Raw genomic sequence first — 27,655 nt, forward strand, 5'->3', positions numbered from 1 at the left:
TCCTGAAACCAGAATAATACATGAATACAATATGAAATACGGCAAAATAAAAACATGTCCCATGACAAGTTGTTCGTCAGCAGAATGTGTTCATATTGATAATCAAGCATGTAAATAATCAATCAGAGAAGAAACTAAAGTTAACGTAGAAACACTTCATGTTGTTCATATTTCATGTGTCATAAACAAACAAACTTTACTAAGCACAGACTCGTTAATGTCTCCAATAATCAACCAATAATTCATCAATATTTACCCAGAATCATGACAGGAAATAAAACCAGTAGAACAAAGTGTGATGTCATGATGATGTCACGAAGCAGCTCATATTCTTGTGTGGTTGTCATGGCAACAGCAGAGCCATAAACCTGGAGCATCGGCAGCGGCCATTTTGTGTCAAATCTGCTCATAAATGTCAACAATGATAATAAAATAATAATGTGTTTGTCTGTGGGTCAACAGAAAACAACAACAACAACCGCTGCCGTGTTCTCGTGAAGCTCTCGGCTGCGTCTCACGGTCTTCAGCTGCACCACTAAAGTAAGTGGACGTTGAGTTTTAAAGGTTCAAACAGGAAGTTTACACATTTTGTAGTTTTTTATTTTGAGCTCGTTAGAGACACAAAATGGCCGCCCCTGAGGAAACCACCCAGTCGGCCTCCTCTGCCTCTGATTGGCTGGTTGGTGAGAATACGAGAATGAGCCAATCAGAGGCAGAGGAGGCCTGTCATGCTGAGAGAAGCAGAAGGATTCATAAGAAACAACTTACTCAAGGTCATCACCTTTCCTTCCCTCCCTCCTTCCTTCTGTCCTTCTGTCCTTCTTTCTTTCTCTCCCTCCCCCCTTCCTTCCTTCCCTCCTTCCTTCCTTCCTTCCTTCCCTCCTTCCCTCCTTCCTTCCTTAGTTTGAGTTTTTTTTCTTTGTGTCTGTCTTTCTTTCTCTTCACTTCCTCGGTTGCTTCCTTGTTTCCTTTGTTGTTTCCTCAGTCGAAGGAAGGAAACATTGACTCAAAAAGACCAGAAAATAAGTAAATTTGAGCCAATCACAGTCCTCCTGCCTCTGTGACATCACTTCCTCCTCCTGCAGCGGTAGCAGCAGACACGGCTCCTCCCCTCCTCCTCCCCCCCCCCCCCCTCCTGCTTCCTTCACCACGTATGGTGGTGGGGGGGCGGAGCTCGACACGCCGTACGGGTTCCCGCCGTCACTGCTCAGAGCCATCGGATTGGCTATCACTGTGTCGATGTCATTGGAGGGGCGGAGCTTAGCCCGTGGGATGCTCACCTCACTGTACGGGTTCTCCAAGGTGATGTCAATCTTTGACATGATGGTGCGTCACAGGGGGCGGGACTAAATATGATCAATCAATCAATCAACCAGTCAGGCAGCCGGCCAATTAAAAGACACGTGGCAGTAAGGGCGAGAGAGCTCTGTGGAGGAGAAAGAGAGAGAGATAGATATTAACTTAGGAGGGAACAAGGAGGCAGAGAAGGAAGGAAGGAGGCAGAGAAGGAAGGAAGGAGGCAGAGAAGGAAAGGAGGAGGCAGAGAAGGAAGGAAGGAGGCAGAGAAGGAAGGAAGGAGGCAGAGATGGAAAGGAGGAGGCAGAGAAGGAAAGGAGGAGGCAGAGATGGAAAGGAGGAGGCAGAGAAGGAAGGAAGGAGGCAGAGAAGGAAGGAAGGAGGCAGAGATGGAAGGAAGGAGGCAGAGAAGGAAAGGAGGAGGCAGAGAAGGAAAGGAGGAGGCAGAGAAGGAAGGAAGGAGGCAGAGATGGAAAGGAGGAGGCAGAGAAGGAAGGAAGGAGGCAGAGAAGGAAGGAAGGAGGCAGAGAAGGAAAGGAGGAAGCAGAGAAGGAAGGAAGGAGGCAGAGAAGGAAGGAAGGAGGCAGAGATGGAAGGAAGGAGGCAGAGAAGGAAAGGAGGAGGCAGAGAAGGAAAGGAGGAGGCAGAGAAGGAAGGAAGGAGGCAGAGATGGAAAGGAGGAGGCAGAGAAGGAAGGAAGGAGGCAGAGATGGAAAGGAGGAGGCAGAGAAGGAAAGGAGGAGGCAGAGAAGGAAGGAAGGAGGCAGAGAAGGAAAGGAGGAGGCAGAGAAGGGAACAAGGAGGCAGAGAAGGAAGGAAGGAGGCAGAGAAGGAAGGAAGGAGGCAGAGAAGGAAAGGAGGAGGCAGAGAAGGAAAGGAGGAGGCAGAGAAGGAAGGAAGGAGGCAGAGATGGAAAGGAGGAGGCAGAGAAGGAAGGAAGGAGGCAGAGATGGAAAGGAGGAGGCAGAGAAGGAAAGGAGGAGGCAGAGAAGGAAGGAAGGAGGCAGAGAAGGAAAGGAGGAGGCAGAGAAGGGAACAAGGAGGCAGAGAAGGAAGGAAGGAGGCAGAGAAGGAAGGAAGGAGGCAGAGAAGGAAAGGAGGAGGCAGAGAAGGAAGGAAGGAGGCAGAGATGGAAGGAAGGAGGCAGAGGAGGAAAGGAGGAGGTAGAGAAGGAAGGAAGGAGGCAGAGATGGAAGGAAGGAGGCAGAGAAGGAAAGGAGGAGGCAGAGGAGGAAAGGAGGAGGTAGAGAAGGAAGGAAGGAGGCAGAGAAGGAAGGAAGGAGGCAGAGATGGAAGGAAGGAGGCAGAGAAGGAAAGGAGGAGGCAGAGAAGGAAAGGAGGAGGCAGAGAAGGAAGGAAGGAGGCAGAGATGGAAAGGAGGAGGCAGAGAAGGAAGGAAGGAGGCAGAGAAGGAAGGAAGGAGGCAGAGAAGGAAAGGAGGAAGCAGAGAAGGAAGGAAGGAGGCAGAGAAGGAAGGAAGGAGGCAGAGATGGAAGGAAGGAGGCAGAGAAGGAAAGGAGGAGGCAGAGGAGGAAAGGAGGAGGCAGAGAAGGAAGGAAGGAGGCAGAGAAGGAAGGAAGGAGGCAGAGATGGAAGGAAGGAGGCAGAGAAGGAAAGGAGGAGGCAGAGAAGGAAAGGAGGAGGCAGAGAAGGAAGGAAGGAGGCAGAGATGGAAAGGAGGAGGCAGAGAAGGAAGGAAGGAGGCAGAGAAGGAAGGAAGGAGGCAGAGAAGGAAAGGAGGAAGCAGAGAAGGAAGGAAGGAGGCAGAGAAGGAAGGAAGGAGGCAGAGATGGAAGGAAGGAGGCAGAGAAGGAAAGGAGGAGGCAGAGAAGGAAAGGAGGAGGCAGAGAAGGAAGGAAGGAGGCAGAGATGGAAAGGAGGAGGCAGAGAAGGAAGGAAGGAGGCAGAGATGGAAAGGAGGAGGCAGAGAAGGAAAGGAGGAGGCAGAGAAGGAAGGAAGGAGGCAGAGAAGGAAAGGAGGAGGCAGAGAAGGGAACAAGGAGGCAGAGAAGGAAGGAAGGAGGCAGAGAAGGAAGGAAGGAGGCAGAGAAGGAAAGGAGGAGGCAGAGAAGGAAAGGAGGAGGCAGAGAAGGAAGGAAGGAGGCAGAGATGGAAAGGAGGAGGCAGAGAAGGAAGGAAGGAGGCAGAGATGGAAAGGAGGAGGCAGAGAAGGAAAGGAGGAGGCAGAGAAGGAAGGAAGGAGGCAGAGAAGGAAAGGAGGAGGCAGAGAAGGGAACAAGGAGGCAGAGAAGGAAGGAAGGAGGCAGAGAAGGAAGGAAGGAGGCAGAGAAGGAAAGGAGGAGGCAGAGAAGGAAGGAAGGAGGCAGAGATGGAAGGAAGGAGGCAGAGGAGGAAAGGAGGAGGTAGAGAAGGAAGGAAGGAGGCAGAGATGGAAGGAAGGAGGCAGAGAAGGAAAGGAGGAGGCAGAGGAGGAAAGGAGGAGGTAGAGAAGGAAGGAAGGAGGCAGAGAAGGAAGGAAGGAGGCAGAGATGGAAGGAAGGAGGCAGAGAAGGAAAGGAGGAGGCAGAGAAGGAAAGGAGGAGGCAGAGAAGGAAGGAAGGAGGCAGAGATGGAAAGGAGGAGGCAGAGAAGGAAGGAAGGAGGCAGAGAAGGAAGGAAGGAGGCAGAGAAGGAAAGGAGGAAGCAGAGAAGGAAGGAAGGAGGCAGAGAAGGAAGGAAGGAGGCAGAGATGGAAGGAAGGAGGCAGAGAAGGAAAGGAGGAGGCAGAGGAGGAAAGGAGGAGGCAGAGAAGGAAGGAAGGAGGCAGAGAAGGAAGGAAGGAGGCAGAGATGGAAGGAAGGAGGCAGAGAAGGAAAGGAGGAGGCAGAGAAGGAAAGGAGGAGGCAGAGAAGGAAGGAAGGAGGCAGAGATGGAAAGGAGGAGGCAGAGAAGGAAGGAAGGAGGCAGAGAAGGAAGGAAGGAGGCAGAGAAGGAAAGGAGGAAGCAGAGAAGGAAGGAAGGAGGCAGAGAAGGAAGGAAGGAGGCAGAGATGGAAGGAAGGAGGCAGAGAAGGAAAGGAGGAGGCAGAGAAGGAAAGGAGGAGGCAGAGAAGGAAGGAAGGAGGCAGAGATGGAAAGGAGGAGGCAGAGAAGGAAGGAAGGAGGCAGAGATGGAAAGGAGGAGGCAGAGAAGGAAAGGAGGAGGCAGAGAAGGAAGGAAGGAGGCAGAGAAGGAAAGGAGGAGGCAGAGAAGGGAACAAGGAGGCAGAGAAGGAAGGAAGGAGGCAGAGAAGGAAGGAAGGAGGCAGAGAAGGAAAGGAGGAGGCAGAGAAGGAAAGGAGGAGGCAGAGAAGGAAGGAAGGAGGCAGAGATGGAAAGGAGGAGGCAGAGAAGGAAGGAAGGAGGCAGAGATGGAAAGGAGGAGGCAGAGAAGGAAAGGAGGAGGCAGAGAAGGAAGGAAGGAGGCAGAGAAGGAAAGGAGGAGGCAGAGAAGGGAACAAGGAGGCAGAGAAGGAAGGAAGGAGGCAGAGAAGGAAGGAAGGAGGCAGAGAAGGAAAGGAGGAGGCAGAGAAGGAAGGAAGGAGGCAGAGATGGAAGGAAGGAGGCAGAGGAGGAAAGGAGGAGGTAGAGAAGGAAGGAAGGAGGCAGAGATGGAAGGAAGGAGGCAGAGAAGGAAAGGAGGAGGCAGAGGAGGAAAGGAGGAGGTAGAGAAGGAAAGGAGGAGGCAGAGAAGGAAGGAAGGAGGCAGAGAAGGAAGGAAGGAGGCAGAGAAGGAAGGAAGGAGGCAGAGAAGGAAAGGAGGAGGCAGAGAAGGGAACAAGGAGGCAGAGAAGGAAGGAAGGAGGCAGAGAAGGAAGGAAGGAGGCAGAGAAGGAAAGGAGGAGGCAGAGAAGGGAACAAGGAGGCAGAGAAGGAAGGAAGGAGGCAGAGAAGGAAGGAAGGAGGCAGAGAAGGAAAGGAGGAGGCAGAGAAGGAAAGGAGGAGGCAGAGAAGGAAGGAAGGAGGCAGAGATGGAAAGGAGGAGGCAGAGAAGGAAGGAAGGAGGCAGAGATGGAAAGGAGGAGGCAGAGAAGGAAAGGAGGAGGCAGAGAAGGAAGGAAGGAGGCAGAGAAGGAAAGGAGGAGGCAGAGAAGGGAACAAGGAGGCAGAGAAGGAAGGAAGGAGGCAGAGAAGGAAGGAAGGAGGCAGAGAAGGAAAGGAGGAGGCAGAGAAGGAAGGAAGGAGGCAGAGATGGAAGGAAGGAGGCAGAGGAGGAAAGGAGGAGGTAGAGAAGGAAGGAAGGAGGCAGAGATGGAAGGAAGGAGGCAGAGAAGGAAAGGAGGAGGCAGAGGAGGAAAGGAGGAGGTAGAGAAGGAAAGGAGGAGGCAGAGAAGGAAGGAAGGAGGCAGAGAAGGAAGGAAGGAGGCAGAGAAGGAAGGAAGGAGGCAGAGAAGGAAAGGAGGAGGCAGAGAAGGGAACAAGGAGGCAGAGAAGGAAGGAAGGAGGCAGAGAAGGAAGGAAGGAGGCAGAGGAGGAAAGGAGGAGGCAGAGATGGAAGGAAGGAGGCAGAGGAGGAAAGGAGGAGGTAGAGAAGGAAAGGAGGAGGCAGAGAAGGAAGGAAGGAGGCAGAGAAGGAAGGAAGGAGGCAGAGAAGGAAAGGAGGAGGCAGAGAAGGAAGGAAGGAGGCAGAGGAGGAAAGGAGGAGGTAGAGAAGGAAAGGAGGAGGCAGAGAAGGAAGGAAGGAGGCAGAGATGGAAAGGAGGAGGCAGAGAAGGAAAGGAGGAGGCAGAGAAGGAAATGAGGAGGCAGAGAAGGAAAGGAGGAGGCAGAGGAGGAAAGGAGGAGGCAGAGAAGGAAAGGAGGAGGCAGAGAAGGAAAGGAGGAGGCAGAGAAGGAAAGGAGGAGGCAGAGAAGGAAGGAAGGAGGCAGAGATGGAAAGGAGGAGGCAGAGAAGGAAAGGAGGAGGCAGAGAAGGAAAGGAGGAGGCAGAGAAGGAAAGGAGGAGGCAGAGAAGGAAGGAAGGAGGCAGAGATGGAAGGAAGGAGGCAGAGGAGGAAAGGAGGAGGTAGAGAAGGAAAGGAGGAGGCAGAGAAGGAAGGAAGGAGGCAGAGATGGAAAGGAGGAGGCAGAGAAGGAAAGGAGGAGGCAGAGAAGGAAGGAAGGAGGCAGAGAAGGAAAGGAGGAGGCAGAGAAGGAAGGAAGGAGGCAGAGGAGGAAAGGAGGAGGCAGAGAAGGAAGGAAGGAGGCAGAGAAGGAAAGGAGGAGGCAGAGAAGGAAGGAAGGAGGCAGAGGAGGAAAGGAGGAGGTAGAGAAGGAAAGGAGGAGGCAGAGAAGGAAGGAAGGAGGCAGAGATGGAAAGGAGGAGGCAGAGAAGGAAAGGAGGAGGCAGAGAAGGAAAGGAGGAGGCAGAGAAGGAAGGAAGGAGGCAGAGATGGAAAGGAGGAGGCAGAGAAGGAAAGGAGGAGGTAGAGGAGGAAAGGAGGAGGCAGAGAAGGAAAGGAGGAGGCAGAGAAGGAAAGGAGGAGGCAGAGGAGGAAAGGAGGAGGCAGAGAAGGAAAGGAGGAGGCAGAGAAGGAAAGGAGGAGGCAGAGAAGGAAGGAAGGAGGCAGAGATGGAAAGGAGGAGGCAGAGAAGGAAAGGAGGAGGCAGAGAAGGAAGGAAGGAGGCAGAGAAGGAAAGGAGGAGGCAGAGGAGGAAAGGAGGAGGCAGAGAAGGAAGGAAGGAGGCAGAGAAGGAAAGGAGGAGGCAGAGAAGGAAAGGAGGAGGCAGAGAAGGAAAGGAGGAGGCAGAGAAGGAAGGAAGGAGGCAGAGAAGGAAAGGAGGAGGCAGAGAAGGAAGGAAGGAGGCAGAGAAGGAAAGGAGGAGGCAGAGAAGGAAAGGAGGAGGCAGAGAAGGAAAGGAGGAGGCAGAGAAGGAAGGAAGGAGGCAGAGAAGGAAAGGAGGAGGCAGAGAAGGAAAGGAGGAGGCAGAGGAGGAAAGGAGGAGGCAGAGAAGGAAAGGAGGAGGCAGAGAAGGAAAGGAGGAGGCAGAGAAGGAAAGGAGGAGGCAGAGAAGGAAGGAAGGAGGCAGAGAAGGAAAGGAGGAGGCAGAGAAGGAAGGAAGGAGGCAGAGGAGGAAAGGAGGAGGTAGAGAAGGAAAGGAGGAGGCAGAGAAGGAAGGAAGGAGGCAGAGATGGAAAGGAGGAGGCAGAGAAGGAAAGGAGGAGGCAGAGAAGGAAAGGAGGAGGCAGAGAAGGAAGGAAGGAGGCAGAGATGGAAAGGAGGAGGCAGAGAAGGAAAGGAGGAGGTAGAGGAGGAAAGGAGGAGGCAGAGAAGGAAAGGAGGAGGCAGAGAAGGAAAGGAGGAGGCAGAGGAGGAAAGGAGGAGGCAGAGAAGGAAAGGAGGAGGCAGAGAAGGAAAGGAGGAGGCAGAGAAGGAAGGAAGGAGGCAGAGATGGAAAGGAGGAGGCAGAGAAGGAAAGGAGGAGGCAGAGAAGGAAGGAAGGAGGCAGAGAAGGAAAGGAGGAGGCAGAGGAGGAAAGGAGGAGGCAGAGAAGGAAGGAAGGAGGCAGAGAAGGAAAGGAGGAGGCAGAGAAGGAAAGGAGGAGGCAGAGAAGGAAAGGAGGAGGCAGAGAAGGAAGGAAGGAGGCAGAGAAGGAAAGGAGGAGGCAGAGAAGGAAGGAAGGAGGCAGAGAAGGAAAGGAGGAGGCAGAGAAGGAAAGGAGGAGGCAGAGAAGGAAAGGAGGAGGCAGAGAAGGAAAGGAGGAGGCAGAGGAGGAAAGGAGGAGGCAGAGAAGGAAAGGAGGAGGCAGAGAAGGAAAGGAGGAGGCAGAGAAGGAAAGGAGGAGGCAGAGAAGGAAGGAAGGAGGCAGAGATGGAAAGGAGGAGGTAGAGGAGGAAAGGAGGAGGCAGAGAAGGAAAGGAGGAGGCAGAGGAGGAAAGGAGGAGGCAGAGAAGGAAAGGAGGAGGCAGAGAAGGAAAGGAGGAGGCAGAGGAGGAAAGGAGGAGGCAGAGAAGGAAAGGAGAAGGCAGAGAAGGGAACAAGGAGGCAGAGAAGGAAAGGAGGAGGTAGAGAAGGAAAGGAGGAGGCAGAGAAGGAAAGGAGGAGGTAGAGAAGAAAAGGAGGAGGCAGAGAAGGAAAGGAGGAGGCACAGAAGGGAACAAGGAGGCAGAGAAGGAAAGGAGGAGGCAGAGAAGGAAAGGAGGAGGCAGAGAAGGAAAGGAGGAGGCAGAGGAGGAAAGGAGGAGGCAGAGAAGGAAAGGAGGAGGCAGAGGAGGAAAGGAGGAGGCACAGAAGGGAACAAGGAGGCAGAGAAGGAAAGGAGGAGGCAGAGAAGGAAAGGAGGAGGCAGAGAAGGAAAGGAGGAGGCAGAGAAGGAAAGGAGGAGGCAGAGAAGGAAAGGAGGAGGCAGAGGAGGAAAGGAGGAGGCACAGAAGGGAACAAGGAGGCAGAGAAGGAAAGGAGGAGGCAGAGAAGGAAAGACATTAACATCCAGAGAAGTTTTTCTTCAACATTCAAATGAAAACCTGATTGAATCTGTCCAGTGAGCTGTTAGCAGCTCCTGTTAGCAGTGTACCCAAAAATGTAATAGATTACTCTGCTACTGAAGGGAGTTCTGCAGAGTCTTTGTTCTCTGATTTTGTTGATCGTGGATGAAGTCTCTCTGAATCACATCTGTGTGTTTCACTGTGAGGACTCAGGACACTTCACTTTTAGTTACAGCTACATTTAGTTACAGTTACAGCTACAGTTACATTTACAGTTACAGCTACAGTTACAGCTACATTTAGTTACAGTTACAGCTACAGTTACATTTACAGTTACAGCTACAGTTACAGCTACATTTAGTTACAGTTACAGCTACAGTTACATTTACAGTTACAGCTACAGTTACAGTTAAAGTTACAGTTACAGTTACAGTTAAAGTTACAGTTACAGCTACATTTACAGTTACAGCTACAGTTAGAGATCAGCAGAGTTAAACTGAGTCACATGAACGAGGAGTCAGTGAAGGTTTCATGTTCAGCCTGATGAGACTCAGCAGCAAACATTCAAGTGTAAAACACAACATGGACTCACCTGACTCACCATGGACTCACCTGACTCACCTGTTCAGAGCTGCACACCTTCTTCTTCTTCTTGGATTTTGTGTCTTTGTACAAAAATCACAAACTTCTTCTGCTGTTTTTATCCCGTCTCTTCTTCTTCTGTGCTGCTGTTTAAAGAAAGTCTCAAACTGAAGGAAACTCAGCAATCTGACTCTCTCTCTCCTTTTCACTGTGTGTAAAGCTCGCTCGACCGCCTCGCCCAAACCTGTTCTACCTGCCGACACTCCCTCCCTCTCTCTCTCTCTCTCCCTGTTCATTCCTTATGGAGCTCCACCTCTCAGGTGACAACATGGCTGCTGGTAACATCTCGTTTATATTTTTAGATCATAAAGGCCTTCAGAAGCTACATGAGACTGTTGGCTAAGCTAGTAGCCCCTCGGGCTAACGCTGACATATTTTCAGAAATGTTATTAATTTGCACTGTCTCTCAAATAAAATAATGCAACAAAATAAAACTATTATTGTGCAAATTAAATGTTAAATGCTAAATTCTTAGTTGATGTTAATTAGCCCAGTCACACACTAACAGTCCTCAAACTATTTATAATCCATGTTTTAATATTTGTGTGTTCATCAAACCATTTTCTTTCTTCATGATGTGTCATCTCATCTTCATATCTGAAAAAAGTTCATCACATTTTTAAAGAAAAGAAAAGAAAAGAAAAGAAAAGAAGAGATGGTCACGATAACCAGCGAATGAATTAAAATCAATTCCTCAACAAGCACATATTTCATGAAAACACTAAAATATATTACACATTGAAGTTTATGAGGACAGGTGAGACATCCGGACAGGTGTGACATGAGGACAGGTGAAACATGGGGACAGGTGAGACATCAGGACAGGTGAGACATCCGGACAGGTGAAACATGAGGACAGGTGTGACATGAGGACAGGTGAAACATGGGGACAGGTGAAACATGGGGACAGGTAAGACATCAGGACAGGTGAAACATGAGGACAGGTGAGACATGAGGACAGGTAAGACATCCGGACAGGTGAAACATGAGGACAGGTGAGACATCAGGACAGGTGAAGTCCGTCTGGCTGTAACCGGTTGGACAGAAACTTGTATCATTCTTGTGGCACCAAGCCCCGCCCACACCCTGCTCCTATTGGCTGAGGTTTACAGGTGTTTTTCCAGCTGCTTCAATCTCACACCTGTGTCGTAATGTTTACAGTGTTAGAAACGATGATGAAGGCTTAAATAAAGTGTCTCAGGTGATCTCAATTCAAGAACAAAAACAAATAAAGTATTGATCCGGTGTTTGCATATTGATCAGGTGCTAACTAAATAATAATCAGTCAATATTTACCAGTTGAACATGTTCTTTAAATATGTTGTAAGTTGTTTTAATATCTCAGTAAGTGAACTCACTCAGCTGAACCACTATTAACTATTAATAAATGTTTGATCACAATATTAAACTTTATATTATTATTAAATATGTTTGATGTTGTTTATATTATTAAATGTTTGTTGTTGTTTATATTATTATATAATACACACACACACACGCACGCACACACACACGCACGCGCACGCACGCACGCACGCACGCACACACACACACACACACACACACACACACACACACACACAACTTCCCCCTTTTCCGTTTCCCGCGGAAGCCCCTCCCTGTTAGCCGTTAGCCGCTTAGCTCCATAGCCGGACGACAGGAGGAGTAGCCGGGAAAACAGAGGAGGAAAACACGGAGAAGAGGAGGACATGAGCCCGGCGGAGGACGGCAGAGGACCGCGGTGACCGGACAGCGAGTCTGCCGCCGAAAACAGCCGCTTCACGGTGCGTTATTGCGGCTGAAAAGGGCCGCGGAGAAGTGGAAAAACAGCCAACCTCCTCCCGACTCTCCCACTCCTCCTCCTCCACCGTCCGCTGCCTTCATCTCTTCTTTATTTACCGGAGAAACGAGCCGAAAACAGGAGCAGGAGCACAACGTGCTGACTGTAGTCCATTTGTTGAGCTGGTGGTTTGTTTTAAAGCTGTTTTAATCAAGTTTACCAGCCGCCATCAGCTGCCAGCTCCAGTTTCCCTTCAGTTCAGTGGAAACTTCAGAGCTCCTTATCCTGTTAGCCTGTTAGCCTGTTAGCCGCTAGCTGCTAGCTGCACTCTCCCACTTGTTTTGATGAGGAGGAGCGGCTGGCGTTAGCCTAGCTTCAGTTGTACAGCAGTTCTGAAGGAATTTGAACGGTTAAGTTTGAAATCAGTTTGTAAAAAGCAGATTAAAGCTGTTCGCTTTCATTTAAGTGTTGTAAGGAGGTTAGAAATATGTTAGTGAAGGTTTGGAGGATGTTAGAAATGTGTTTGTGAAGGTTTGGAGGAGGTTAGAAATGTGTCTGTGAAGGTTTGGAGGAGGTTAGAAATGTGTCTGTGAAGGTTTGGAGGAGGTTAGAAATGTGTTTGAAGGTTTGGAGGAGGTTAGAAATGTGTTAGTGAAGGTTTGGAGGAGGTTAGAAATATGTTTGTGAAGGTTTGGAGGATGTTAGAAATGTGTTAGTGAAGGTTTGGAGGATGTTAGAAATGTGTCTGAAGGTTTGGAGGAGGTTAGAAATGTGTCTGTGAAGGTTTGGAGGAGGTTAGAAATGTGTCTGTGAAGGTTTGGAGGAGGTTAGAAATGTGTTTGTGAAGGTTTGGAGGATGTTAGAAATGTGTCTGTGAAGGTTTGGAGGAGGTTAGTGAAGGAGGAAACAGGGTGTGTTGACAGTCTGACTGTTCACACTGTCACTGAAGAAACACGGAGGAGATGTGAACTGTTAGAAATCTTCTGACTGGATGTTTGAGATGAGAAGTGAAGCTCCGGATCATTAAACTGATTAATGTGCTGAATGTTTTCGCTCTGGACTGAATGTAAAGGCTCACAGATGTGCTGAACACTGTCTGGTGTTTGGTGGATTTTATGTTTTTGAAAATATTTTAAAGTTTCTAAGTAAATCAAATGAAAACTTAATGTTTGAGTATTATTAAGAATGATTAAAGCAGTGGTTTTGATGAAGGCTGCAGATTGTGATCACTTTAATAATTGTGTAACAGTATTTATTACACATTAAATTTTAAAAGGTGTTCTTGAGACAGATCTGTTGGACTGTGTTTGAAAAGTTTAAATACTCCATTACAAGTGACCAAACCTGTTACTGCAGTACGACAGCTACATGTACCTGATCATATCTCAATGTATATGTTTACTATTCATATGAATATTTAATAATTATGAAGCTGATGATGATATACACGTCTTTGTTCTCTCTCCTCAGAGGACCATGCAGTCATTTCTCGCTCGCCCCTGCCATTAAAGTGAGAGAGAGTGTGTGTGTGTGTGAGTGAGAGAGAGAGAGAGAGAGTGTGTGTGTGTGTGTGTGTGTGTGTGTGTGTGTGTGTGTGTGTGTGTGTGTGTGTGAGAGAGAGAGATCCAGGATGGGGTTTGGTCGGGATCTGAGGAATTCCCACGAGGGATTACTGAAGCTGCAGGACTGGGAGTTAAAGGTGCGACTTGTTAAAGTGTCACATTTTAATATTCAGCTGTGTTTCATCAAACTGTCACCGACACTCAGACTCAGAGGGACGTGTTTATATAATGGAGTGTAGCTATAGTTAGTCATGCATCTAAGCAGATCGAGACCTCACAGCCAATCAGGTCTTCCATTAATCAGTGATGTCAGCGCTGCAGCATGTGCAGAGCAGACCAATCCTTGGCATTAGCTTTAATGCTAACTCTCCACATACCAAAGAAAAAATATTAAAAAGGTGAAAATCACAATAAGTGTGATCGTACTGACAGCTGCTGATCAACAGGACGTCACTTAATGACTGTCGGCTTCATATTTATGTTGTTTCACTGACTTTGTCATATTTCATTAGTTTTATGACAAACTAAAACTTTCCGGAGTTGGAGCTCTGCACTCTGCAGCCGGCTGCTGTCAGTCACTCCACCTGCTGTCAGTCACTGCACCTGCTGTCAGTCACTCCACCTGCTGTCAGTCACTCCACCTGCTGAGCAGCAAGTTAGAGACAGAATATTTTATATTTCAAAACTGAATGATGTGAAAACTTTGAAGAGGCACACTGAACCCAACGAGGCTGTAGAAGTTTGAAGCTGAAGTAAACTGAAGGAGAAAGTGTCAAACTAAAGAAGTAAATATGAGACCAGATCATGCAACTGAAGGTGAGAAGGCCGAGGTGTGATGTCATCACTTCCTGTCAGCTCTACACACTTTAACAATAAATACACAAACACGTCTCTGTCGCCCTCTAGCTGCTGGAGACGGTGAAGCGCTTCATGACACTACGAGTGAAGAGCGATAAAGAGTACGCTGCTCTGCTGCTCAGCATGACTCAGCAAACTGAGAAGCAGGAAGCTGCTGATTACGTCAGCACAGTGAGCAAGGTAAGACTCAACTGTTCATTCAGGCACTCCTGGGGTCACACCTGGTCTCTCAGTGTCACACCTGGTGTCTCTGTGTCACACCTGGTGTGTTTGTGTGTGTCAGTCGTGGTCTCAGGTGATTCGTCAGACGGAGGCGTTGGGTCGAGTCATGAGGAGTCACGCTGACGATCTGAACTCTGGTCCTCTGCACCGTCTGGCCACACTGATCCGGGACAAGCAGCAGGTGAAGAAGAGCTACCAGAGTCTTCATCAGCAGCTGGAGAGTCACAACCACAAGGTCTGCTGGGAAACTAACGCACACAATACACACACAACACACGCCCACACTGAACACAACACTGTAGTTTGCAGTGAGAGCAGCTGACCGGTCAGTTGAAGTGTCGATGAGTAAAGCTGAAGTAAACTGTCTATCAGCACTTCAGACAGCTGAAGACCTGAAGGGATTTGAAGCACCAGTCTTAATATATAAAAACAGTCGAACTGTCAAATGAAGAGACTGAAGCAATCGGGGAGAAAGATGGAATCAGCTGTTTGAGGTAGAAGAAGCTGAAGTCAGTTCAGGCGTGACAACAGTTACAATCAGCTGAAGTGTAACATGTGAAAGTTGTTGAAGAATTGAGTGAGTTGTACTTTGATGCTGAGTGTGTGGACCTAAACCTCTGTTCAGTTGTTTCACTAACCTGCTGCTGCTGCTGCTGCTGCTGTTGCCAGGTAACCAGGAGTGACCTGGACAAACTGAAGGCCACATATCGTCAGCTGAGCCGCGACGCCAACAACGCCAAAGAGAAATACAGAGAGGCTCTGGCTAAAGGTTTCTCTTCTTTACTCTTCAGTCTGTTTATATACTTAAAAAAGACTAAAACTTCAAAATATACTAAGAAACTTTCAGTTTATTGAGGTCAGAATTTCTGTCCTTGAATGTTTTAGTAATGTCTCAAAGCTTAAGTTTTATGTTATTTCGCAAATGTCCCTGATTCCTCCCTCTCTTCCCGTCCAATCACAGGCCGGGAGGCAGAGCGTGCCCGTGAGCGTTATGACAAAGCAACGGCAAAGCTCCACAACCTTCACAACCAGTATGTGTTGGCGGTGTGCGGCGCTCGAACGCAGCAGGACGAACACCGCCGCCGTGCTGCACCCGCACTGCTCGACGCTCTGCAGAGGATGCAGGAAGACATGACACTCGCCCTGTGAGTCACATGACCACACACTCTGAATCCCTACCTGACACACACCCACGTGCTACCTGACACACACCCACATGCTACCTGACACACACCCACATGCTACCTGACACACACCCACATGCTACCTGACACACACCCACATGCTACCTGACACACACCCACATGCTACCTGACACACACACACATGCTCCCTGACACACATGCTCCCTGACACACCCACATGCTCCCTGACACACCCACATGCTACCTGACACACATGCTCCCTGACACACCCACATGCTACCTGACACACCCACATGCTACCTGACACACCCACATGCTACCTGACACACACCCACATGCTACCTGACACACACCCACATGCTACCTGACACACCCCCACATGCTCCCTGACACACCCACATGCTCCCTGACACACCCACATGCTCCCTGACACACCCACATGCTCCCTGACACACCCACATGCTCCCTGACACACACCCACATGCTACCTGACACACACCCACATGCTCCCTGACACACCCACATGCTCCCTGACACACCCACATGCTACCTGACACACACCCACATGCTACCTGACACACACCCACATGCTCCCTGACACACCCACATGCTACCTGACACACCCACATGCTCCCTGACACACCCACATGCTACCTGACACACACCCACATGCTACCTGACACACACCCACATGCTACCTGACACACACCCACATGCTACCTGACACACACCCACATGCTCCCTGACACACCCACATGCTACCTGACACACCCACATGCTCCCTGACACACCCACATGCTACCTGACACACACCCACATGCTACCTGACACACATGCTACCTGATGATATTGACGTACTGGTGATATCCCTGTGTGTACCTGTGTATTACTGCAGTAAAAGTATCCTGGAGGAGTACTGTGAGATCAGCAGTCTGCTGACGGAGGAGATCGTGAAGGTCCATCAGGAGATCTCAGCAGCTGTGCAGCAGATCGACCCGCTGGCTGAGTACCAACACTTCATCGACGCCTACAGGTCAGACAGTCATCACTCGTCACACATCCCTCAAACTCTGGTTACTGTGGTAACTGTCTTTGTGTGTCTCTTCTGGTTACCATGGCAACAGGTCTCCGGAGACTCCTGAGGCGAGCGTGGAGTTTGATGCATGCCTGTTGGAGGACACAGACAACCTGCCGGCCAATGATATCCTCTGGAACACTCTGACGGCCGACAGCCTGCAGGCCACGTGAGCTGCTACAAAATAAGAGCATCACACACGGTTTTCCTGTCAAAGTAAAATGTTGCATGTTTTCCAGCTATCTGTGACACTTTGTTGATGTGTTTGTTTGTTTTCCAGGTTGTCGTCGGCGACGGAGGAGCTGGTGCTGACTCAGCAGAATCTGAGGACGAAGGAGGCGCTGGCCGACGACCTCGATACCAAAATCCAGACGAGTCAGCAGAGTGCCGAGAGGAAGAGCGAGTGAGTCTGTCTGTCTCTGTCTCTCTGTCTCTCAGTGTCTCTCTCTCTCTCTCTCTGTCTCTCAATTCAATTTCAATTTAATAAGCTTTGTTGGCATGAATGTTTTATACAATATTGCCAAAGCAAAGGATTACAGAACAAATAATACATATATAATTAATAATTAATAATAATTAAAAATTAAATAAATCTCTCTCTCTCTCAGTGTCTCTCTGTGTCTGTCTGTCTCTCTCTCTCTCTCTGTGTCTGTCTGTCTGTCTCTGTCTCTCTGTCTCTCTCTCTGTCTCTGTCTCTCTGTGTCTGTCTCTCTCTCTGTCTCTATCTCTGTGTCTGTCTCTCTGTCTCTCTCTCTCTCTCTGTCTCTCTGTGTCTCTCTCTCTGTCTCTCTCTCTGTCTCTCTGTCTCTCTGTGTCTGTCTCTCTCTGTCTCTATCTCTGTGTCTGTCTCTCTGTCTCTCTCTCTGTCTCTCTGTGTCTGCCTCTCTGTCTCTCTCTGTGTCTCTCTCTGTGTCTCTCTCTGTCTCTCTGTGTCTGTCTCTCTGTCTCTCTCTGTCTCTCTCTGTGTCTGTCTCTCTGTCTCTCTCTCTGTCTCTCTGTGTCTGTCTCTCTGTCTCTCTCTCTCTCTCTGTCTCTCTCTCTGTCTGTCTGTCAATTTAACAGGCTTTATTGGCATGAATGTTTTATACAATATTGCCAAAGCAAAGGATTACAGTCTGTCTGTCTCTGTCTCTCTCTGTGTCTCTCTGTCTGTCTCTCAATTCAATTCAATTCAATTCAAAGGAGCTTTATTGGCATGAAAGTTTCAATAACAATGTTGCCAAAGCATCAAAACACAATTTGTCCAAACATTCGGACCGAACACAATAAACAATAATATGAACATTAACACAACATTAAGATTGATTTATATTAATTATATATACAGTATATTATTGGTGTGTCTTTGTACAGATTTTCAAAGTGTGCTCTCCAGATGTCTCCATTTTGGATGAGTAATGTCTGTTGCTTTGTGTTGAGCTTGTTCCACATATCCCAGAATTGATTTTGATTAATGGCATTCTCAACACTTCAAGTTTCATGTGGGTATCATTTTGTTTTTTGTTCCTAATTGTACAGTTATATTTCTTTAAAGTGTCAGTGTATCTAATGCGTAGGGCTGGGTTGTTTGGTTGGCGATGTTTTTCATTTGCTATTTTTCTCAGGTCTTTTCTGATGGTCTTGCATTCTGGATCAAACCATTTGTCAGCGTTTTGCCTTTTAACAGGCTGTTTTTGTTTGATGAGGTCAGCTTTAATAGCTGCCTTATGAAATATCATATTGATATCATCAGTGGCCTTGTTTACACCATCTCTGGTAGAGACATATTGGTTTTGGTCGTATATTGATATGTCATTCATCAGATCAGGTGAGTTCAAGGCCATGATGAGTTTGTCTCCACTGTCTGGGGCCCATCTGTAGGCAGGATTTAATTGAAACAGCTTGCTGGGTTCCCTTTTTGTGTCACTCATCTGATCTGAGAGTTTAAAGAACACATTTATTTGGTTGTGGTCTCAAAGGGGGGATTGCTGTCTGACAGTGAAGGCACTGATAGTGGAGGGGTCCATGTCAGTGATTGCATAGTCTACTACACTAGACCCAAGAGCTGAGGAGTATGTGAATCTCTCTGTCTCTCTCTCTCTCTCTCTCTCTCTCTCTCTCTCTCTCTGACGGTCTATGTCTCTCGCCCTCAGCTGTGTCCTGCTGCTCAGTCAGAAACTGTCTCTCCTCGAGCTTCATCATGCTGTCCAATCACTGCGCGGCTCAGAGGCCCGCCTCGCCTCTCAGAAAGCCCTGTTGGATGCCAAGATGGCCGATGCTGCCTCCCCTCCCCCACCGCCGCCTCCCCCTGCGCTCCCGTATGAGGACGACGCTCGCTCCGTCGGATCCACCGTAAATAACTCTTTATTGATCAGTGATCATTGATTCATCTGATCTGAGCTCTGTACAGGAGCTACAGCACCGAGCTGCTCTTCAAAATAAAAGCACGGTTTCAAAAATCCAAATTTTCAACCTTAAAGACAGCTGGATTGTGTGTGTGTGTGTGTGTGCGTGTGTGTGTCTTCAGGATAAAACGAAGGAGAGGAGCTCTCGGTTCGACACTCTGCGTCACTCTCTGGCCGGAATGATTCGATCTCCTAAGGCCATGCTGGGCTCCTCCACCTCGGTGAGACTCACCTGTCTGTCCGTCTGTCCGTCTGTCTGTCTCTCTGTCTGTCTCTCTGTCTGTCTTACCTCTCACCTGTCTGTCTGTCTCACCTGAGGATTGACTCAGTCGTAGACGATCAGTGCCTCTTCACTCTCCTCCCTCACTGTTGCATGTCATCATGTTTCTTGCTAATAAAGTTCATTTGAAGCCAGCCTGACTGTGTGTTCCTGTGTTCATATCTGCAGCAGTTCTTTGATGTCATCCCCACGTCAGAGCGCCCCCTGGCGGAGCAGGAGTGGTATCACGGTGCCATCCCTCGCACAGAGGCTCAGGAGTTACTACGGCAACAGGGAGACTTCCTGGTGAGGGAGAGTCACGGCAAACCGGGCGAGTACGTTCTGTCTGTGTTTTCTGATGAGCAGAGACGACACTTCATCATCCAGTACGCCGATGTACGTATATACACACAGTAATTGTGATGTCTGTGTCATTAATCAACGAGTTAACAGTCTTTAAAATAACAAATTCAAATGTTTCAAGACAATTTGTGTGCAGTGAGTATGTGTAGCTACATCACCGAGGTTCATATGCTGCACACTGTGTGTCAAAGAGAGACAGAAGGACAAAATGGCCGACATAAAATGGCTCCGTGAGAGTGGCCAGCCTTGGTTATTAGGGATGCACGATATTTTTTGCCAATATCCGATATGCCTGATAAGTCTCTTATGTAGTTGAATTGACACATTATTATGCAGACTCTTATCGTGTTGGCTCACCGGTAAATGCAGACATAAAATGCAAAGCTTAAAATTCTGAAATATTTATTCCTAATTCAAAATAAGAAAAATACTTTATGTAAAACATGCCATATTTATTTATGCCAATTGCTTTTAAACAAAACAGGCTTAGATGATGCTCACCCTGAGACAATCATAACAATACCCACAACCAAGTAGCTAAACATAACTTCTGTTCACAGGGAACATGGGAAAAGTGCATTGTACAACTTTACAGCAATCAAACCCAAATAAAATAACTGTACTTTCACAGTAAATTAGTAGGATACATGTGTTTATCAGACTACAGCTTAAACTCAAACATAACTATACAACCTTTAAAATGATTAACTTAGGTCTGGGCTCAATCTGCACTGCATTGAGATGTGCAAACAAAATCACAAGAAGTGCAAAAAATATAAGCAGCTTCATTCCCTACTAGTCAGAAGTGGGCTCGGTCTACACTGCACTGTTGTATGAGCTACAAACAACACTGTAACAGAGAGGTAATGTGCAAACAAAAACAAAAGTGCACAACATATAAGCTGCAGCTTCAGTCCTCAGTGAGAACACAGCCTCCCTTCTAAAGTCCAGGGAGGTAAGGCTCAGGTAAGGCTACATCATAAAAATACCTCTGACTGGGGACTGTGCAGCGAGGCTCAACGTAGTTCAAAAATCTGCGGAATCCAACGTCTTCAACGAATGAAAACGGCTGATTGTCCAGAGCGATACACTCGCTACTGCCCTCGGGTGGTCGCGGTTGTAATTCTTGGCTTTATCCCAGGACTGTAGAAGAGGCAGCTGGGGAGTTTTTCTCCCGCCGGTTACCTGTTGTTTCCATTCCTTGTTTGTTGTCACAAACTCGTGGTAACGTTCTGGATGACGGTTCTTCAAATGGACAATTAAGTTTGTGGTGTTAAAAAAATGCGTCTTGGCTCCTCCTCGCATCACTGATGCTGAACAATCATTGCAAAAACAAACTTTGCTATCCGTTTCCGACACCTTAAAAAACTTCCATGACGCCGACATTTTAAGCTTCTCCCTCGCTCTGCTGCAGGTTGATGTAGGTGACGTGTCACGTTGCGCTGTGCACGTAATCCTCGCGCTGTCGGGCATTTAATCTGATTAAATCAAGGAAGCAGCAGTCTATTTATTTATCGGCTTATTATATCGGCGTGTTCTCGGATATCAGATAGTTAATTTTAAAGTCAATATCGGCTGATACCGATAGCTTGCCGAAATTATCGTGCATCCCTATTGGATATTAGACTTAGTGGTCGTAGTAGAAGTGATTGTTGTTGTAGTTGTAGGAAAAATAAATTGTACATCTAGTGAAAGCTGTGGTAGTAAAGCCTAAATGTTTTAAAGACTGTACTGCTCCTCTCCACTGAAGCTCTGAACATTGTGTCACATACACATCCAATCAACATCTGAACAGGACTGAATATTGACAAAAACATAAACAGTGATTATGTGAAACCCGTGCGAGCTGTCAAAATGTCCGTTCAGCCCAGGTCAGGTCTCATGAAGCGTCACAGCAGACTGTTGCTGCTCAGTCTGAATGTTTCCATGTGTTGTTGGCTGCAGGAGGATCAGTGTGTTCCTGAGGCACACTGAATACACTGTGTTCACGACTTTTTTTACAGTGTATTTGTAATGAAGAACAGGATGGACTACACTGTAAGAAGTTGGCTGTTAAAACCTCTCTCTCTCTCTCTCTCTCTCTCACTTCAAATTCAAAGGAGCTTTATTGGCATGAAAGTTTCAACAACGTTGCCAAAGCATCAAAACACAATTTGTCCAAACAATCGGACAGAACACAACAAATAACAACACAAACACAACACCAAGATTGATTTACATTAATTATATATACAGTATATCGTGTGTGTGTGTGCCTGCGTGTGTGTGTGTGTGCCTGCGTGTGTGTGTGTGTGTGTGTGTGTGTCTCAGGGTGTGCATGGTGACACATATTGGGCAGCAGGTATGCCCTGTCTCCTTCTCCCAGGAGTATTTTAATGTTGAGAGGTGGTTCAGCTCTTTGAACTCTGAGATTACAGAGTTGAACTTGTTAAAATAAATGTTCCTGCTTTCGTTGAATGCTTTACATTGTAGGAGAAAGTGCATCTCTGTCTCAGCCTCACCTGTCCAGCAGTGACCACATGTTGTGTTGTCTCAGCCTCACCTGTCCAGCAGTGACCACATGTTGTGTTGTCTTTTGGTTGCCGTGATTGTTTGTGTCTTCCTGTTTGGATGGTCAGTTTGTGGTCACTGAGCCTGTACTTGGTGAGCATCTGTCTCTGCTTCCTATCTCTGACAGCAGAGAGATGTTCTGCTCTTCATCGTCTCTTTTTAGGGCGAGATAACGTTCTGATCCACTTTGGCTTTTAGTTTCTTCTTTCCAATGTTCCCGGCAGGTTTCTTTACATTGTGTTATAATGTGCTTTCCTCTGATTGGTGTTTGGAGAGCAGTGTTGTTGTGAGGCTGGTCAGACTGTCTGAGAGGGGGCAGTCAGCCTCAGTACCAGCTGACATAGGGGCTCTTTTCTGGGCTCAGCTCTTGAGTTTGGAGGCTTTGGAGTGGAGGGCGTCTCTGGCTGGATTTCAGCTGGTTAAAAGTTGAGCGTTCTCTGTTGAATGTTAATTATCAGTGGGTATCTGCCTCATTCTGCTCTACATGCATTTGTTGGTGTGTTTCTGTGTGTGTGTAAAATGTGTCTGCTGAACTCTGCATGTAAAGACTCTGCTGGATGTTTGTCCCAGCGGGTTCAGCTCTAATGACTGAGTGGACCCAGACTTCACTACCGTACAGCGCAGTGGGCTGGATGACACTATCAAATATGTGAAGCCAGATTTTGACTGGAATTTGGAAATTATAAAATGTTCTCTTAATTGCATGTAGGGCTCTTCCAGCTGTTTCTTTTAGTGCGTTCACTGCCATGTTGAAACTCCTGATGCTGTAATGGTTCTCTCTCTCTGTCTCTCTCTCTCTCTCTCTCTCTCCCTCTCTCTCTCTGGCAGAGTCAGTACCGTTTTGAAGGGACCGGGTTCTCCACCATCCCTCAGCTCATCGAGCATCATTTCTCCACCAAACAGGTCATCACCAAGAAGTCTGGAGTCGTGCTGCTCAACCCTGTCATCAAGGCAACCACCACCATATATATCTATACACCCACACACATGACTTGGTGTATACACATTATTGAGGATGGGTATCATGAGGATTTTATTGATCAGTACCAATAACACTCCATAAAATAATCAGTCCATTTATCAATAGGTATCAATGTCTTCAGTATGGATTAAACCACCTGACCTATCAGTAGTTCTGACCAATGAGGAACTGACACGACACAAATCTACTAGATTACCTGCACGTATGCGTGTAAATGTGTAGATTACATAGACACATAAACATGTCAGGTTGTACACTTGATGTGTAGATGGACGGCTGAGTGATGTCCTGCTCAGTTTTCTTTTCCTCTCTGCAGGATAAGAAGTGGATCCTGAACCACGAGGACGTGGTGCTCGGTGAGCTGCTGGGAAAGGTGACCTCACTTCCTACTTCCTGTTTCCTCCTGTCATCAATCACTCCGCCTCACTACACAGTTTTTCAAGGTTTTTGGCATTTGAAGCAGTGTTTTTACTGTTTCTCTCTCTGCCTCCATGTCCCATCATGCCCTGCTGTTGGCTGGTTGCCAGGGTAACTTCGGTGAAGTGTTTAAAGGGACACTGCAGCGTGACAGAACGCCAGTTGCCGTCAAAACATGTAAAGAAGATTTACCTCCGGAGCTGAAGATCCGCTTCCTGTCTGAGGCCAGGTCAGCATCAATCAATACATCAACAATGAAATATGAGAAAATATTTTTGTCAATAAACCTCATCAAACGACAACAGGAAAGAAAATCCTCCAGATCAGATACTTGATTATGACTGTATCTTATAAATACATGTGAAATACATCCAGGAAAATAAAAGTATCTATAAGACTGAAGCCCTAAATCAGTCAATCAATCAATCAATCAATCAATCAATATATGACTGAACAAAGACAATAAACTGAAGCACTAAATCAATCAATCATTATATGGAATTATATATAGAATTGTCAGAAATGTAATTTTTTCAAAATTAATTGTCATACATTTGTATTTCTGTTAAAAACACTAATAATTACACTTTTGTTGGTAAACGTGTGTTTATTGTTTATTCTAAGTGCTGAATGGTAACCAAACCTGCAGCACTGAAACACGTCTTCAACGAACTGAAACACGTCTTCAGCGAACTGAAACACGTCTTCAACAAACTGAAACACGTCCAGTTTCCTACGATACAGCACTTAGTTACCATGACAACCTTCATCAACATGTATTGTTTACTGTAACTGACACTGTCTCTGATTGGCTGCAGGATCCTGAAGCAGTACGACCACCCGAACATCGTGAAGCTGATTGGTGTTTGTACGCAGCGACAGCCGATCTACATCGTCATGGAGCTGGTTCCTGGTGGGTGGAGCTTCTTCAAGTTCAGTTGGTGCTCTGTTTTTATTGGTCGGTTTCTAACAGCTGTACTTGATGTGTTTGTGTGACCCTGTCCTGCGTCTGTCAGGTGGAGACTTCCTGTCCTTTCTGAGAAAGAAGAAAGACGAGTTAAAGACGAAGCAGCTTGTTCGCTTCTCTGTCGATGCTGCTGCCGGCATGGCGTACCTGGAGAGTAAGAACTGTATCCACAGGTACATAATCAATCAATAATCAATACCTGATCACTGCCGTGTCCGATAGACCCTGAACAAAGCACCTGCTCAACACACAACACATTTATTTTATATCATTCGGTTCTTACCTGTGTGTCTGTGTACCTTTTCGTGTGTGTGTGTGTGTGTATCTGTTCACCTGTGTGTGTGTGTGTGTGTGTGTGTGTGTGTGTGTTCACCTGTGTGTGTGTTCACCTGTGTGTCTGTTCACCTGTGTGTGTGTGTGTGTGTGTGTGTGTGTGTGTGTGTGTCTGTTCACCTGTGTGTGTGTGTGTGTGTGTACCTACCTATGTGTCTGCGTACCTGTTCACCTGTGTGTGTGTGTGTGTGTGTGTGTGTGTGTGTGTGTGTGTGTGTGTGTGTGTGTGTGTGTGACAGGGACCTGGCAGCGAGGAACTGTCTGGTTGGAGAGGGCAGTGTGTTGAAGATCAGTGATTTTGGGATGAGTCGTCAGGAAGACGATGGGATTTATTCTTCATCTGGACTCAAACAGATTCCCATCAAATGGACAGCGCCAGAGGCTCTCAACTATGGTAACACACCTGAAACACACTTAACACACACCTGAAACACACCTGAAACACACTTGATACACGCTTGACACACACTTGAAACACACCTGACAAACACCTGAAACACACTTGATACACACCTGACAAACACCTGAAACACACCTGAAACACACCTGACAAACACCTGAAACACACTTGAAGCACACTTGAAGCACACTTGACACACACCTGAAACACAGCTGACACACACCTGCCACAACTTGTTAAAAACAACATTGTATAGGATGGCATAAACCTGTTTACACACTTGTAACTGTGATTGGTCCCTGATGTCTCCTGCTTCTGAAACACACCTGACACACACCTGACACACACTTGAAGCACACCTGAAACACACCTGACACACACCTGACGCACACATGAAGCACACCTGAAGCACACTTGAAGCACACCTGACACACACCTGACACACACCTGACACACACCTGACACACACCTGACACACACCTGACACACAGCTGACACACAGCTGACACACACCTGACACACACTTGAAGCACACCTGAAACACACCTGACACACACCTGACGCACACATGAAGCACACCTGAAGCACACTTGAAGCACACCTGACACACACCTGACACACACCTGACACACACCTGACACACACCTGACACACACCTGAAACACACTTGAAGCACACCTGACACACACCTGACACAACTTGTTGAAAACAACATTGTATAGGATGGCATAAACCTGTTTACACACTTGTAACTGTGATTGGTCCCTGATGTCTCCTGCTCTGTGATTGGCTGTTGCAGGGCGTTACAGCTCAGAGAGTGATGTGTGGAGTTATGGGATTCTGCTGTGGGAGACCTTCAGTCTAGGGGTGTGTCCTTATCCTGGGATGACCAATCAGCAGGCCCGAGAGCAGGTGGAGAAAGGTAAACGCACAGAGAGAAGAAGAAGAGCTGTAAACTGTCCACAGCTCTTCATCATCTTCATCATCATATTAATAAATTGACGTCTCTTACAGCTCAGATCAGTTTTGTTCAATACCTGATCAATAATCAATAAGATGATTAATAAATAAATTCTTATCTCATCAAATCTCTGCTAGTACATGCACCATGAAGTTACCATGAAAATATTAACTCCTCCCCCTCTCTCTCTACTGCTGGTTGCTAGGTTACAGGATGGCGTGTCCTCAGCGTTGCCCTGACGATGTGTACAAAGTGATGCAGCGGTGTTGGCAGTACAACCCTGAAGACCGACCCAAGTTCTCTGAGCTGCAGCGAGACCTCGCCGCCATCAAGAAGAAGTGATGATGTCATCATACACCTCGCCGCCATCAAGAAGAAGTGATGATGTCACCATACACCTCGCCGCCATCAAGAAGAAGTGATGATGTCATCATACACCTTGCTGCCATCAGGAAGAAGTGACGATGTCATCATACACCTCGCCGCCATCAGGAAGAAGTGATGATGTCATCATACACCTCGCCGCCATCAAGAAGTGATGATGTCATTATACACCTCGCCATCTCATGAGAGACACAAGAACGTTCAGTTGCGTCCTCAGAATCAATCACCAGCAAAGAGTTGTTGTTTTTTGCTGTTGGTGGGCGTGGTCATTTGGTGGGCGTGGTCTTCGTGTGGGCGTGTCTCTTCAGTAACAAGACGTTTATAAAAACACTAAATCTTTGGTAACACTACAGACGGAGAGCGTGGAGCTGATGATGTCACAGCGACACACTGAGCGTGTCCGTTAATAAACAAACACTACAACATTTAAAATCAAGTCATCGCTGCAGACAGTTAGCATTTAGCTGATGTTTAAACTCATTTAGCACAATGGAAACGAGTAGAGGTTAGCATGGATGTAGCTAGCTGTGTTAGCCTCTGAAAGGTCTCCATAATCTCAGTCAACACGACAGAAACTGAACAAACTTGTCGCTCAAACAGGAGCTAACAAGGCTAACAGCTTAGCGTGATTGTAGCGATGGTTCCTTTTTGCTAACAGTCCGCTACAAACAAACTACAGTCAGTTAATGAACAAACAAACAAGCAAACGGACGTCCAGCTTTGAGCCTCCTGTGTGTGTGTGTCTCTGTGTGTGTGTGTGTGTGTGTGTGTGTGTGTGTGTGTGTGTGTGTGTGTGTGTGTGTGTGTGTGTGTGTGTGTGTGTGTGTGGATGTGGATGTGTGCGCGTGTGTTTGCGCTGCTCAGCCATTCAAAGTTGACCACTGAACACAGTCAGACGTGAAGCCACACCCACCTGTCACTATTGTAACCGTGGCAACAGCTTGAACCCTAAATGTTTCCACTGCTGGGGACCAATCAGCTGTCAACACTAACATCAACTCTTTATTATTTTTATTTATTGTTTTAATATTTTAATGTTTCATGAAACTTTTTTATAAATTGATGTGAAGCTGAAGGAGAACTGACCTTTATTCTGAAAATCCAGCTGTCAATCATCACTCAGACCACGCCCACTCTGACCTTTGTTATTATTTTTTAACCAATCACTGACTTTTGTTGTCATCTAAAAGTTCACAAACAAAAATAATCAGATTTCTTTTAAAAAGAAGGAAATGAAAGTTTATAAAACAAAAAGTTTGTTTTTTAAGACTTTAAAACCAAAGTAAGAAATTCATCCAATCAAACGGCTCCAAAACAACAAATAAATGACATCATCAGCACTTACTCCATACATTTCCTGGTTGTCGTGGTAACTGAACTGACATCAGATCACATGAAAATGTCAAAAAGAGAAAAAGTTTAATATAAATGTTTAAAAAAAACATGTATCTGTGTTAAGGAATGGTGAGTCCTGATTGGTCAGCATCGCTTCCTGAATTGGTTGGGGGCGGAACTTAAATGTTAATGATGTCAGAGCGATGCCTACTGTTCCTGTAAATAAATCCAAGATGTTTTTACAGTTTGTTTTTGTTTTGAAACACTAATCATCTGTTTGTCTTTTGTATTTGTTTAAACTTTATAAAAATATTATCGTAGCATTTATTATGAAAATAAAACAAACAACACCAACAA

The 27,655-nt window shown here is 47.1% G+C and overlaps 1 protein-coding gene across 2 annotated transcripts; it reads left to right on the top strand.

Moving 5' to 3' along the window:
• Positions 1-10,948: 10,948 nt before the first annotated feature.
• fer (fer (fps/fes related) tyrosine kinase) lies at positions 10,949-27,655 on the top strand. 2 transcript variants are annotated; one of them, XM_073477742.1, is made up of 20 exons: positions 10,949-11,105; positions 12,572-12,800; positions 13,570-13,701; positions 13,805-13,978; positions 14,413-14,512; positions 14,705-14,888; positions 15,784-15,921; positions 16,013-16,132; positions 16,244-16,366; positions 18,096-18,294; positions 18,470-18,568; positions 18,796-19,002; positions 22,348-22,470; positions 22,818-22,874; positions 23,029-23,147; positions 23,737-23,831; positions 23,935-24,058; positions 24,458-24,612; positions 25,418-25,540; positions 25,785-27,655. In XM_073477742.1, exons 2-20 carry the CDS (start codon positions 12,732-12,734, stop codon positions 25,919-25,921), a joined length of 2,478 nt encoding a protein of 825 aa, XP_073333843.1. In that variant the 5' UTR covers positions 10,949-11,105; positions 12,572-12,731; the 3' UTR covers positions 25,922-27,655. The 2 variants fall into 2 exon arrangements, with proteins under 2 accessions (XP_073333843.1, XP_073333844.1); XM_073477743.1 differs by lacking the exon at positions 10,949-11,105 and having other exon boundaries at positions 12,649-12,800; positions 18,799-19,002; positions 25,785-26,002.

This window comes from Pagrus major, chromosome 12 (genome assembly GCF_040436345.1).
Source record: "Pagrus major chromosome 12, Pma_NU_1.0".
Lineage (NCBI taxonomy): Eukaryota > Metazoa > Chordata > Actinopteri > Spariformes > Sparidae > Pagrus > Pagrus major.